At 40.1% G+C, this 14,870-nt stretch overlaps 1 protein-coding gene across 1 annotated transcript in view; it reads right to left on the bottom strand.

Annotated features, from left to right (window-relative positions):
* LOC148038576 (SNF1-related protein kinase catalytic subunit alpha KIN10-like) overlaps positions 1-14,870 on the bottom strand; it is a 50,340-nt gene that overhangs the window by 9,408 nt on the left and 26,062 nt on the right. The window contains exons 3-5 of the mRNA XM_087673593.1: positions 5,367-5,549; positions 5,018-5,149; positions 4,726-4,911 (exon numbers count right to left, since the gene is read on the bottom strand). Of these exons, the coding sequence (XP_087529719.1) occupies positions 4,726-4,911; positions 5,018-5,149; positions 5,367-5,549 (501 nt within the window). The remainder of the gene's footprint in view (positions 1-4,725; positions 4,912-5,017; positions 5,150-5,366; positions 5,550-14,870) is intronic.

Here is a 14,870-nt window from a genome sequence, read left to right as displayed (position 1 = left end):
GTCAAGGCCATCGTACACTGAAATCAACACCTGAAATTCAAGGAATAGTCAAGGATTCCAAATGCCACCCCATCCATTGCGAATTGGGGTAGCATTCGGCCAATCATGGGTCGAATTTGTATAAGTCTTGGGTGAGAATCAAGGGACAATTGGCCCAAATTGCCTGCTGATTGTTTGTACAACAAGGGGCTTTTGGATTAGCAAAGGAAATTGTGAAATCTTAGCTTGCACTTAGACTGGTTACACACCAAATAAGGGACACCCATTTTGTAAGCTTTAACCAATCAAAACACTTATTCAAGGGTTGAGCATCCACAGTCCTTTACACACTGGAGAAGACATGACCTGTTGTTTACTTGCTGAACAGGTGAACTCCCCGCCCACTTTTGGACAGGGAGTCTCCCCTGCCCACTTTGTAAAGTGGCAGACAAGGGTGACTTTTTGCATTTGCAACCAATCAAAAAAATTATAAGTTTATTCTTTTTTATTTTTTCACAAACTGTGTCCATTCGGTGTGTAAAGGAATGACACCCATGTCTGTGCCCAGTTTCAAAAAGTGCATACCCACACTTTGGGCGAGGGTTGGCCGTCCATTACTTGGTGTGTAATCAGCCTCAATCCATTGGCAATTCAAGTTAAAGAAATACCAAAAGGGGCGCCACTTTTAGGGCTAGCAGGGTGTCTATTGTCCAAGATTGTTAAGGTAAAGTGTGCATTTCAATTTATGCTCTTTTGTTAATTGTTGTAATTAAGTGCTTGATCAAGGTTTACCACCCTCTCTAAGAACCAAGGCTGGTTTCACTAATTGCTCCCTCCCCTAGTTAGTGTACATACACTATACTTCTAGGTTTTGGTAGAGAGAGGGACTCCATGCCCACAGCCAATGACTCACTATCCGATCTTGTATTGTCTCTTGTCATGGCATATGGATTCCATTTCCCAAGCATCTATATTCCGAGTTCTTTTATAGTGTTCTCCTTTCTATGTAATGTTTCTCTTTTCTCTTGTGTTTGTGCAATCTACTATATCAGACTCTTAACGCTTCCATCGCTGCACCCACTTCTAAAAGTAGTTGTGCCGAAGACAATGGTGGAGTACGACGAGAAGAATTAGGTATGGAAGATTTTTGTTGACTCACTTCTTCTATGTGCCTCTCATGTCTCTATCAAGATTCCGATGTATTCTTCTTGGGTTAAACGAAAGTAGCCCTTCAAAGGATCTTCATCCCTTTGCACCATGGAGGATAGCTAAAGGTACCACAAATGGGAAAATGAATCAATGGTGAGAGGCTCTAAGGGAGAGCACTCTTGAAGGATGAGACATCTCTGAATATTTTGTAGTGAATGCTCAATAATGATGGAATACTACCATGAGTGGGACCCATGGTCATAGAGAAGGGTAAATAGATCATGTCAAAACAACCCATTGTACAAGAAGAATGCTACAAGTAATTTTGACTTGGAAGGCCACATGAGTTTGACTAGCCACGCACCCAAATCACAAAACACAATGCTATGCAAAGAGATGCAAATTGGAGTATACTATGCATTAGGTTTTCACAAGAGTACCCTCATTGGTTTACTCATTTGCCCTTTTACAAAAATGTGTGGGTAATGTAAGTACAAAAGGGAGGGAAGTTGATGGCAAAGATGAAAAACAAACCACAACCTACATATACAGAGAGGAAAGCTACCCCCTTCTCACCATCAAGTTGATATTGGAGGAAGAGCAAGCATCCTTCTTACCATAATGTCAATGCTGAAGGAGGAGAACAACGGGATCAGCTTTGGTGACAAGGATGCCAAATTCTTGATGGAGGGGAGGAAGAGCTTCTCAACTAGAAACTAGTGAAGATTGATGTGCTTCATAGTAGCATCATAGAGTTCCCAAAACTTTGCCATCAAAAAGCAAGTAACAAGAATCTCCAACATCACACTAGACTGAGAAAAGGCTGAACCAAGATAGGATACATAACCACCAAGGGAGCATGGAGGATCCTCATCTCCAACCTAGTCGAAAACAATGTATCCCCAAAATGTTGGTCCATAACTAAAATACAAGCCTAGCATGTGATTACTAAGAGATACCAAAATACCTACATACCAACACTAAATTGAGATGCTTTTGGTGCATGGCTAAGGAAGAAACTTCAAATACATGCAACAAATCAATACAAATAGAATCTAAAAAGAATGCATGAAATATGTCCTACTAGAGACCTAGCTAAGCATCTACCCATTGGAAACCTAGCTATTGGTTCTATTGGATAACTAGCTAAGAATCAGGTTGCCATTGAACATTTGCACTTGCAAGTCTCTACAGAAGATGCCTCAAGTTGATGTTAGGACTAAATGCATGATAATTTTGTATTAATGAATCCTTTAAGTGGCTCAACACCGCCCCTTAGGCCCAAGAAGGTGCCCAAGGGAGATAAGAGTCAAGCTCCATCCCTTTTCACCAAAAAGATCCCACCCCAAAGAAAGAGAGCCATTAGACCAAGGATGTCACAACGGATTGCCCGAGGGTCTATCAAGTTCAAAAATGCAATGGATGTCCTCTTTTGAGTAGCCCAATAAATGGATCTGATGATTTTTTTTCAAGGCAAGAAATATGATAATAAGAATCCCCATGAAGAACAATCATGTAGCAAGGATATCAATAGAAGTATGAAGAAGTAAAATAGTAAATGGAGTGGTAGCTACTCACGATCCCTATCATGAGTGATGGAGTGCTCGTGAATGCTCCACTCAATAAGGTAAAAGGGAATCATGCTATAGAATGCATGGGATTTTATTTTGGAGGGGTGCCTACAATCGTATATTTTCATCAAACCAAACACCCAACGTATATACATAAATGCAAAGAAGTAATGCATGCAGTGTAAGGAGCACCCCCATGTAGCAAGGTGTCACTTGGACAATGTCCTCAAAGGGGAATAGTTGACTTGCCCAAGCCCCTTTTAGAAGGATGAATGAGGTAATGGAATGATACAACAAAGAAGGGATGCCCATTTCAAAGACAAATAAGACAAATCGAAACCTAAATGTACCATGTGGAAAGGCAATCCCCACTCTAACCATGGACGTCAATGTTCAAGGCAGAGGAGCCAACGCCAACTCATGGTGTTGAGAACTTGATGAAGATGGATACTATGATAGCCTAATGAAGAAGAGTAAGAAAGACCTAGCACCTCTTAGTTGGGAGAGCTTGGAGGACCAAGGTAGTCAAGACATGCCCATATTCATCCTCAGGAGAGGGTTCCTGGGTTGACCAAATGTCATAGGTGTACCCGAAACTCAACCTTGAGAAAGGACTCCTATGTCCATCAAGAATATGAAGGCACAATCGCCAAGGTAGCAGTCCACCATGGTAGGAAGAACCTAACAAAATGATAAAACAAAGTAGTAGGAGAAAGCACCTCAACTCGAAGAAAATTTAGAAAATACAAATGTGGCAGCAAGTGGAATGATGCCTGAAACTCAATCTTGGGAGAGAAGACACAATCTCCATCTCTGTGCTAATGAAAGATACAAAGGCATGCCCACCAAGGCAAGGATTGAAAGTCCATGCCTTCAGCCTAGTCATGACCTAAATCCTTGCCTTCAGCCTAGTCATGAATACCTAAAATACAAAACTTGACATACAAAACCTAGAAGAAAAACCAAAACCTGCATACTAATGCTTCATATTGCAATGCTTTTGGTACTTAGCTAAAGCTAAATGGATCTAGGAGAGTATATGTGTAGCAAAAGACAAGAAGAAATAAGAGTATTGAAACATCCCCCAACCTGCGCATGATACATAACACAAGCCATACCCATGGCAAAGAGTGTAAAGGCATCAAATTCACCTCCCAACCATAGAACGAACTACGAGCCTAAGAGCTAGCAATGTATTAGGTCATGACCACATCCCACGAGCTAGCATCCCATACCACTGACCACACCATCCAACTGTACAGCTGCATTGGCCTATGGGCCAACAGTCCAAGAGTGATGATCACACAACAATCTCACACAACAAGGCCTTGAGTCCTATAAAGAGGACTCAACTGCCCAAACCCTAAAGGATCACTAGTGCATTCACACTAGGCCACTTTAATGACCATTGCGACCAATGTTGCTAGCCCACATCCAAATATCCAAAGATTTAACAAGTATGCAATGGAAGAAATATAAAAAGGACTAAATAAGGGCTTAGCCTATTTTAACCTGTTGTAGTCTAAAGAGACCTAAGTATAGTAAATATTTCTGATATGTCAATTTCTTAACAAATATCACTATTTTGAGCATATAACCAAGTTTGTCTTCAAAGAGGCACCTTTCATAAGGTGTCATGATTTTCAAGCGCATGTACAGACGTCTATCTACATAGTAGAGGGTGAAGCATACACCAAAAAAAGGTTTAGATGTCTCTTTGGACAGATTATTTACTTACACATTTACATCATTCCACACTTTTAACAAAGCACAAAATCTTGGTTTACCTTGCAATGATCTTGAATATGTAGAAGCATTAAACATCATTTGGCAAAACTTTTAAATGTACATGTGAAATCCTATTGCAATGAACCACCCACTATAATTACAAGAAAGCTTGCTATGTAACACACCCTTTTGATCCCATTTATTATAGACATTTCAATAATCTTAGTCATTTGTTTCACTCGGTTGCAAGGATTTTTGCCGTTTCTTTCACTCAGTTTGAAAAGGTAAAAGCTTTTACCCTCTTCACTTGTTGTGCAGTATCAAGAGGAGGAACAGCAAGGTAACGGGGAAGCCTAAATTGGAACCAAGGGTGCTGCTTTATTTCAGGTATTGTATACCTCTTCAAAGGATCCACAACAAGCATCCTGGGAATTAAATCTCGTGCACCTGCAGATAAGTGACTTGGAAGTGTATATATGGCACCCTACAACAAAATGCAGCAGAAATTTAAGGTCCAAATCATAAACCAGAACATTAGTAGCCAGAATGACCCTCATCACAATAATCAGATAATATAAATAAGCAATTACCTTGATTTTTTTGAAAAGATTTGAGATGTTTTCATCATCAAATGGTAAACTTCCACAAAGAAGAGCATACAATATAACTCCACAGCTCCAAACGTCAACCTCGGGACCAGCATACAACTTGCCAGAGATTACCTAGCAAGTGATAACAAGGAATTCACACATTTTGTCATGGAACTCAGAACCCTCTGCTCAATTCAGAGTGACTACAGCACGAAACCTTTTTTTCAATTTCTTTGTGAATGCAATAAGCACAAACAGCTTGACAGATATTTAAGCATGTATGCAAAGGGAGAGAGACATGAAGTCTAAACATAGATACTACTCTGCCTCATTATTGGGGCCACAATACCTCAGGAGCAGCATAGTTGGGGCTTCCACAGCTGGTTTTTAGAAAATGACCATCGCGCATAACATTGCTCAGACCAAAATCAGCAATCTTCACATTATACTTGGAGTCCAATAACAAATTTTCTGGCTTCAGGTCACGATGCACCACCATATTCCTATGGCAGTATTCAACTCCTGAAATTATCTGGAAAATATATAGTGAAAATTTAGCTGTTGACCACACAGATGCAAGTCTCTCAGAAAAACTCATTAGATCATACAGAATAAACAAATGTTTAATGGAGAAAAAGTTTAAAGTATCAGAATAAGCAAACATATACTGGAGAAAAAGCCAATTGTCTTATTGTGATTAGCATAAAATGAATTGGGCACTTTAAGTTTGTCCTAATACACCTTTCAAAACTTAGGTGCAAAAAGTTTCTGGGAAATTCACTACAACATAGCCCTGTGAAAAATATGCACGAAGGCACACTCACATGACAAGTGTGCAGCAAATTGTAGCATATTGGCATGGACAAGGCAGGAAGGCATTATGAGAAATTCCACTCAGAAGTTCAAGAAGATGATTTTACTCATGCCTATGCTCACACAGGAGTGTCATTGATCCATACATAGGACACTGGAGCACCTTTTACTCTCCGAAAGAGAGGTTTTTTCTCCCAATCACTTTTATTTTCATCTATATATTTACATTACACATTTTGGTCACTTACCGCACAATACATACATCTGTGTGTGAACGCACTTTAAGTCACTTTCACAACCCTAAAGTCTAAGGGTTGTACTTTGTACTTTGCACTTCACATTCTATTATGCAAATTGTGGTGCTGTGACCACTCCCTCTCTCTATCAGTCATGTTCACTTCTTTCTGCTCCATTGCTGTACTTTGATCTTACATTTGGTATCAGAGCTGTTCAACCAGCGCTCTCTCTACTCTCTTCGCTCTCAGCTCAGCCCGCGTGCTGCTCCTGCCTATGGCAACCTGTGTTTCTGGCGTGTCTTCTTTGATCTCCTCGACCTCTGCAACCTGTTGTGGCTGTTCAGAACAATCAGAAACCCTAATTCACAGGCACAGTCCAAAACTGCCACATCAGCACAGGCGCAGTTCAGAAAACCCTAATTTTATAGACGCAGTCCAGAACTGCCACATTAGCACCTACGCAAATTGTGGTGATATGACCACAATTTGCGACCCTAATTTTATAGATGCAGTCCAGAACTGCCACATTAGCACCTATGCAAATTGTGGTGCTATGACCACTCCCTCTCTCTATCAGTCACGTTCACTTCTTTCTGCTCCATTGCTGTACTTTGATCTTACATTTGGTATCAGAGCTGTTCAACCAGCACTCTCTCTACTCTCTTCACTCTCAGCTCAGCCCGCGTGCTGCTCCTGCCTATGGCAACCTGTGTTTCTGGCATGTCTTCTTTGATCTCCTCGACCTCTGCAACCTGTTGTGGCTGTTCAGAACAATCAGAAACCCTAATTCACAGGCACAGTCCAAAACTGCCATATCAGCACAGGCGCAGTCCAGAAAACCTTAATTTTATAGACGCAGTCCAGAACTGCCACATTAGCACCTATGCAGTCCAGAATTGCTCCATATCTGTTCCAACCTGCCACATCAGCAACCACGCAGCTCAAAACTAGTTGTGCTTGCTCTTGAGTTGCCACATCAGCATATTTTTAGATGTGTGCAGCTGCTACAACTATATTTTATTATTTTAATTAGAATTTCAAAGCCAAATCAAAGGGCTTTTGCATTAACGGGTCAATTTTTGCTTCAGCAAGTGCTTCCATGCACGAATTGAAGAAATTTGCAAATATTTGGGTGAAAATTTTTGGGGTTTTTGTATTTTTGGCAGACATTGGCACATGTAATGTGTTTTTTGTCTGAAGTTGACTAAACCTACACACATTGGACAGTCAAATTTTTGGGGCTTTTGTGTTTTTAGTGTTGCTGAGCACTCTTATTGCCTTGGACAATGTGTTGTTTGCTGAAATCTGGAAAATTTCAGTAAAATGAGGCAGTATTGGTTAAGTGTGACACGATTTGGTGATTCTTTTGACTAAATTTGGTCAATTACAGCTTGGCATTTGCTGTAATTTCTGGGAATTTGAAGATTTCCAGGTCAACCGGCTTTCGTAATTGCTCTTTTTGCATTTGATCAAGTGACATTTATCATGGCAGCTCATGGACAGAATGTTGTCATCACTTACGTTTCGAAAGAGGATACATTGGATGGCAACAACTATTCTCTGTGTTCCTTTATGATGAAAAATGCGCTTGTTGCAAAAGGTCTTTGGGATTATGTCAGGGGGGGAGAAGTACATCCTCATGATATGGCTCCTGCAACACCTCCACAAGTAAGATGTCGTGGACAAAGGCAAGAGGATGCAGCAGCAACCTCTCAACAAGCAGCAAGATGTGGATAAAGGCAAGAAGTTGCCGCACAGCCACCACCCCAAAGAACAGCTACTCGAAGGGCGTGGTGTTGAGATATTTGCAATCACACCTAATGTAGCCTCTTTGTATGAGACAGTCTGGGCTTAGGACATGCACGCTACAGTAATCCCATATGCACAGAGAGGGAAGATTGCTACCCATCCAACAACTATAAAGCATTGTACTTGACTACCACTTTTCATATAGAATGAATACAATGTCATGATGCTTTGTACTTTCAGTTAAGTGTCTTGTCATTGTCAGTCATACACAAGATTGTGTTTATGAGTCCAAGCTTCCATCTTGGAACCTAATTCACTTGTGTAACAAACAGTGTCTTTGACTCTATCATCATGAGTTCATTCTTCTTCTTCCATCCACCATAGCTCATTGCCACGTCCTAGATCCGCTCATTTCGACATGTGGGACACTAGGGACGCCCAAGTATTGTCACTTATTTCATTGGCAATTCAACGATCGATAATTCCACATATTTGTCCTGCTACTACTGCGCGAGTAGCGTGGCTTACACTTGAGCACATGTTTGCTTGTAAGAATAAGGCATGCATTTCTTTTTTGAAGAAGGAGCTTCAAAATGTGAAGATGGAAGAAGATGATGCTATGTAAGATCACCTTAATAAAATTCAGGACTTGCATGAGCAATTGATCAATGTAGATAAGTATTATCTTAATGCTCACATGATTTCTACTACTTTGAACACTTTGCCACCATCTTATTTGGCCTTTCACATTGTATTAAATCTTATAATGCGGGTTTCTCCACAGTCACTTACTTTTCTTCAATTGGTTAGCTTATTATTGGAAGAAGAGCAAACAAAGAAGAATAGTGGTGCAAATGTAGTAGCTTCTGAACAAGATTTTGTGGCAAAGCAAAAAGGTAGGGGCAATCAGCCCAAGAATGCTCTACAAAGTTCTAGAAGTTTTGGAACTTCACTGAACAAAAAGAAGCAAGGGCACACAAGCTAAGAAAAGCAAGTCCCATTATTGTAAAAAGCCATGTCATGATATCACAGAATGCAAGAATCGCATTACCAAGGAGACAAGGGAGGAGTCTGGGATGTCACTTTCACATGCACCTTCTACTTCTACTGCCACAAAGTTCGTGTCTTTTGTCATTGACTGTGACTATTGTTTTTATACTTGCAATTATGATTCTTCTTCGGCAAATAAAGCATTCAGCTCTATAGAGGATGCTATTACTAAGTTTTTTGACAGTGGTGCTTCTAAGCACATTACATCCTACAGAAATTTGTTTACTTCTGTTGTTGCGACTCATGTTAGCAAATCAATACAATGTGCCAACAATGCATCTTATCCTATTAGAAGCACTGGAGAGATTGTTTTAAAAGCCATTGATGGCTCTATTCTCCATTTGCACAATGCTTTATATGTGCCACGGATAAAGAAAAAGTTGTCCATTTCTTCTTTAGCAAAATATGGAATGCATGTCACTTTTGATGATGACAAATGCATGGTCAAGGATAAGGAATTCTTGACTTTGGTGCTCACTAACACATTATGTCATGGACTTTATGAGTTAGATGCTCACTCTGTTAAACAGTCGGTTTATTTGGCATCTACTCTTACTCTTGCCATGTCACAAACAAAGTTATGGCATGCTCGTATAGGGCATGTGAAGTATGGCAATCTAATATTCATGCAGGATACTCAAATGCTAGAAGGCTTACCTCTCTTGGAGAGTCGGTTTTCTTTCCCTTGTGATGTTGCTTTCAAAGCTAAGGTCAAGTTGCAGATTGTGCATTCAAATATATGTGGACCCATGCAGATAAAGTCATTGGGTGGATGTTTTTATTTTGTTATCTTCATTAATGACTTTATATGTTTTTGTTGGAGGTTTTCATTAATTAAAAAGTCAAAAGTATATAATGCATTTTTTACTTTTACTGCACTTTTGGAAAATCAATTAGGCTGTAAGATTAAGACTCTCCATTCAAACCGAGGGAGGGAATACATGTCTTCATTGTTGAATTCCTTTCTAAAGTAAAAAGGTATTGCACATCAATTTACTATTGCATATACTCCACAGCAGACTGGGGGCCATATATATGCTGAAAGCTAAGAAATTGCCACATGTTTTTTGAATGGAAATGATTATGTGTGCTTGTCACATTTTGAGTAAGTGCCCTACTAAAGCATTGGAAAATATTACACCTTTTGAGGCTTGGAACAGCCGTAAACCTTCAGTTAGTCACTTTCGTACCTTTGGGTGTCTTGCATATGCTCATATATCCCAAAGCGTTGAGAAAAAAGTTGGACAATAAGGCTCTCAAATGTATATTTGTGGGGTATATTAGTGAAAGCAAAGGTTATAAATTGTACAATCTTGTTTCCAAGAAAGTTTTTGTCAATAGAGATGTGATTTTTAATGAAAAATCAAAATTATCTCTTGTTGGTTATGACACAAATCTAGCTACAAAGGATGTGTTTGAAGGGCTGCTACCTATTTCTTTTGATGATACAACTGGAGCTCCATTAAATGAACAAAATGTTCAACCAATTGCTCCATTAAATAATGCAAAATTTCAGCCATAGGTGCTCAGAATATTCAACAAGATGTTGAACACCAAGTTCAACATAAGCATGTACATAATCACGAAGCTAGGCACATACCTAGACGGTACTTGTAGACTATGCAAGATAGTCATTTGAATACTCCTCTTATTGGTCGTACTCAAAGAGAAACACACTTGCATAACTATGCTAATGCTATGGAGTTTATTATGGCAATAAACACACATGAGGATGATGAGCCTAATTCTTATAAGGATACACAACAAAGTGTGCATTGGATGTCAACAATGCAAGCTGAATATGATTCTATCATGAAGAATCAAACAGGGGATTTTGTTACATTGCCTATTGGAAAGAAAGCCATTGGTACTAAATGGGTTTATAAGCTGAAACGAAAAGCGAATGGATCCATTAAAAAGTACAAAGCCAGGCTTGTGGCAAAAGGCTATGCACAAAAGAAAGGCATTGATTATCAAGAGACATTTGCTCCTATATCCCATATGATCACTATCAAGTGTATGGTTGCATTGGCTGCCTGTTATGGTTGGATTGTGCACCAGCTTGACATTAAAATTGCATTTTTAAATGGGAAACTTTAGGAAGAAGTGTATGTACAGCAACCCATTGGTTTTGCAGTTAAAGAATCTGAATACTTGGTATGCAAGCTGAAAAAGGCCTTGTATGGTTTGAAACAAGCTCCACAAGCTTGGTACGCAAAAATTTATGCCTTCCTCAGCCAAGGGTTCATAAACAACCCATCAAAGTCTACTCTTTACGTATACAAAGAGAGGGGATCCTTGCTGGTTATCTATCTTTATGTGGATGATCTTCTACTCACACAGACACATGCTTATCAAATTTCGACATTTAAGAAAAATTTGCAACAAACTTTTGATATGTAAGATTTGGGACATTTGCATTACTATTTGGGCATTCAATTTATTCATGATGCTAGAGGCATTGGATTGTCATAGTCCAGATATATTGGTGAACTCCTTGAGAGATTTAGCTTCCAAGATTGCAAGCAGTAAGCACACCGATGGAGATTGAACTTGAGCTATCTTTGCATAATGACAGTGATATGTTCGATACCCACACATATGCTCTAACAATTGGCTACCTCATTTATTTATGCAACATGAGGCCAGATATTTAGTTTGCAATTTCAACCTTGAGCAAATAAATGCACAGCCCACGCATATCACATTGGCAAGCTATGAAGCATGTTTGCCGTTATTTACACGATATCAAGACTCTTGGATTGCTTTATGCCAAGGGGGCATAATTGCAATTACATGCTTATAGTGATTCAAATTGGGCTGGTGATTTCGATTCTCGTTACTCTACCAGTGGCAATTGTTTCTTTCTTGGCTCTTCTTGCATTTCTTGGCTTAGCAAGAGACAATTCATTGTTGCCACATCGTCTTGTGAAGCTAAGTACAAGGTAGCTTTCACTACTACAGATGAATGTGTATGGCTAAGACATTTATTGGTCAATCTTGATGTATCTATCAAGGAGCCTACTCCTTTGTTTACTGACAATCAAAGTCCCATTGCAGTGGCACGGAACCCAGTGTTTCATGCATGTATGAAACACATTGAGATACAATATCACTTTGTCAAAGAGAGGCTACATGCAAGAGATATCAACCTTGTCTATTATTCTACCAACAAGAATGTGGCAAACATCTTCACCAAAGCTTTTTCTCGCGACAAATTCAAATCATTCCGTAATGCTTTAAATTTAATCTCCTTTGGTGGATGACCTTTGTATGCTGATCACCTATCACTCCAAGAGGGATTTGTTGGGTTTTACTCACGCCTACGCTCGCACAAGAGTATAAGTGATCCGCGCGTAGGACACTAGAGCACTTTTTACTCTCCATAAGAGAGGTTTTTTCCCCAATCACTTTTATTTGCATCTGTGTATTTACGTTACACATTTTGGTCACTTACCACACAATACACACATCTATGTATGAATGCACTTTTAAGTTACTTTCACAACCCTAAAGTCTAAAGGTTGTACTCTGTACTTTGCAGTTCACATTCTATTACGCAAATTGTCATGCTATGACCACTCCCTCTCTCTATCAATCATGATCACTTCTTTCTACTCCATTGTTGTACTGCAATCTTACAACTTCTTCAAATCATCTTTCTCAAATATGGAAAAAATTTCAGGGTCTTTCAGTGTCAAACAATCAGTTTGTTTGATCACCAACTCCACGAGACCATAGGACTTCAAGGTACCCTCCATCATCACCTTCCAAATACCAAAGTTGTCTTTGTTAAGCTTTTGATTGCAAGAAAACACAAGTAAAACATGGACCTTACAATCCATAATGGCCTAGAAATTTATGTTTGGGTCGCTTGATATCCTTCTCCCATCTTGAATTGGTCACAATTCTTGGGCAGTCCCCCTTTGACTCCCAAAACATAGCCGGCTAAAACTTTCTCTACACCTGATCTTTGGGGTTACTTTACCGTCAAAGGCAATAAAAACACAAAACCTGCTCCAAGGCTGAAAATGCAACCTTTTCAGCACTTCTCTTGTTGACTCCTTCACAAAAATCAGGTCCACACACTTCCTTCGTGTGAAAATGGAGATGGAAACTCTTAGTTGAGAGTACACAGCTAACAATAGAGTGAGTGAGAGTAAAGACACAACACGACTCCCGATGCAATTTCCAAGAGTATAATGAAAGTACAAAGTACAACCCTTAGACCTTAGGTTGTTAATGTGCGTTCACACCCGAAGGTGTAACACACGATAAGTGACCGAACTATGTAACATAAACACATAAAATAGAAAACAATGAAACTAGGGGAAAAACCTCTCATAAGGAGACTAAAAAGTGCCCCAATGTCCTACTATGGATCACCGACACTTCTCTCTCAGTGTAGGCACGAGTCAAACCCAACACTTCCAACTCCTGCAGTCCAAGCAGCCCTCCTAATCAGCAAATGCAACAAATCTTCTTCCATTCACAAGTAGCTCTGTTTGCTCCAGCCATAGGTCGATGCCCAGCCCTCCCACTCACACTAGCACCCTGAAAATGCAGGTCCGTTGACGTGCTGAATTCTCCTCTTCAAATCTGACCACCTCTTGATTGAGCCCTTCACTACTCTGAAACCATGTTAAAAGTGCAGCATCGCAGAAGCGGATGCATACGCTGAGTGAAAGAGATGGATGCACAAAGAGAGAGAGAGAGAGAGAGAGAGAGAGAGAGAGAGAGAGAGCTCAAAACGAATGCATGCTGAAGACTAAATTTTAAAGCAAAGTATCTACACAATGTGGATCTGAGTATGCACCTAGCAACCTTACTCTCATTGACATAAAAACAAGAAAGTACAAGAACACTAAGGGCCAATAAATAGGCTGCGAGAGAGAGAGAGAGAGAGCAGGTCGACCAGGCTGAACTAGCAGATTGCTGCTGTGCCATGTGGCACAGCCTGCTGACAGACTACAGTCAATTGGCCACCAAGACCTGCCCAACTGCCAACAACTGCCCATGTTGCCCATTGCCACTGCCTGAAGGGCCAAGGCCCTCCACCTGCCTACTCACTGTCCAAGTGATGTATCTTCCCAATCCATCTCTAACATCAAGTAACATTTCCTCTTCCTTCTACTAGAGTGGTTTTCAGTTTCACTATTGTGCATGTTTCTGCTGTTGATTTCTGCATTTTTCTAGGCATAAATATTAAAGATCCTTGCATTTGCCTTCACTAAGAAAGGCAAGGAACATGCAATAGACAGACATTTTTTATGAATCCTCTTCATGTCTCTTCCTCTTTCCATGATGATCTATTCCCCACCCCCATCTATAGGTACTCGTGATCCCTACTCTTATTCTACTCAATCTACCCAATGCCCAGAAGTAGTCACTAAAGGCTAAGGCCATCCTCAACAGCTGTGACCTCAGGTTTTTATCTCTTATCAATGTATAGTATTACTGACTTTGTGAAACAATTATTTTCATCAATGAGGTGACTATGAGACACTTGCAAACAGGGGTGTCTTTATTAGCATACACAAAGTTGGATACCGCCATTACTGCTTTTTCAACCAACTTGGTCCCAGCAACATGCATGCTGTCTGTCAAGAAAAGTGATGGATGATGAGAAAGTGAATGTGGACAAATGAATGACAGTGTGTGGAATGAGTAGAGTCAGTGCCCTATTTATAGGCACAAACAGTCTAGGATGGCACCCCAAAATGTGGGCTCCCAGCACTTTTTGGGGCTGTAAGTGCGAAACTCAAATGAATCAACGAAAAGAAATGTAGTTAATAAATGGGTTTCTCAACACCCCCTCTCAAACCCAAAAAGGAGCCATAAGAGGGGTGTGTGTGTGTGTGTGTGTGTGTGTGTGAGAGAGAGAGAGAGAGAGAGGAAAAGGTCCACCCTATAATCCTAGTGTTCGACCTGTAAGATAGCTTGTAGCAAAGAACAATAGACATGATGAACTAATAGTATCCAAAACTCAACCTCCAGAGAGAAGC

This window comes from Lygodium microphyllum, chromosome 3, assembly GCF_053477565.2.
Source record: "Lygodium microphyllum isolate KBCC chromosome 3, Lygodium_microphyllum_v1.1.10, whole genome shotgun sequence".
Taxonomy (NCBI): Eukaryota; Viridiplantae; Streptophyta; class Polypodiopsida; order Schizaeales; family Lygodiaceae; genus Lygodium; species Lygodium microphyllum.
The sequence above is the reverse complement of the archived record's forward strand: the minus strand, read 5'-3'. Positions and strand labels throughout refer to the sequence as shown.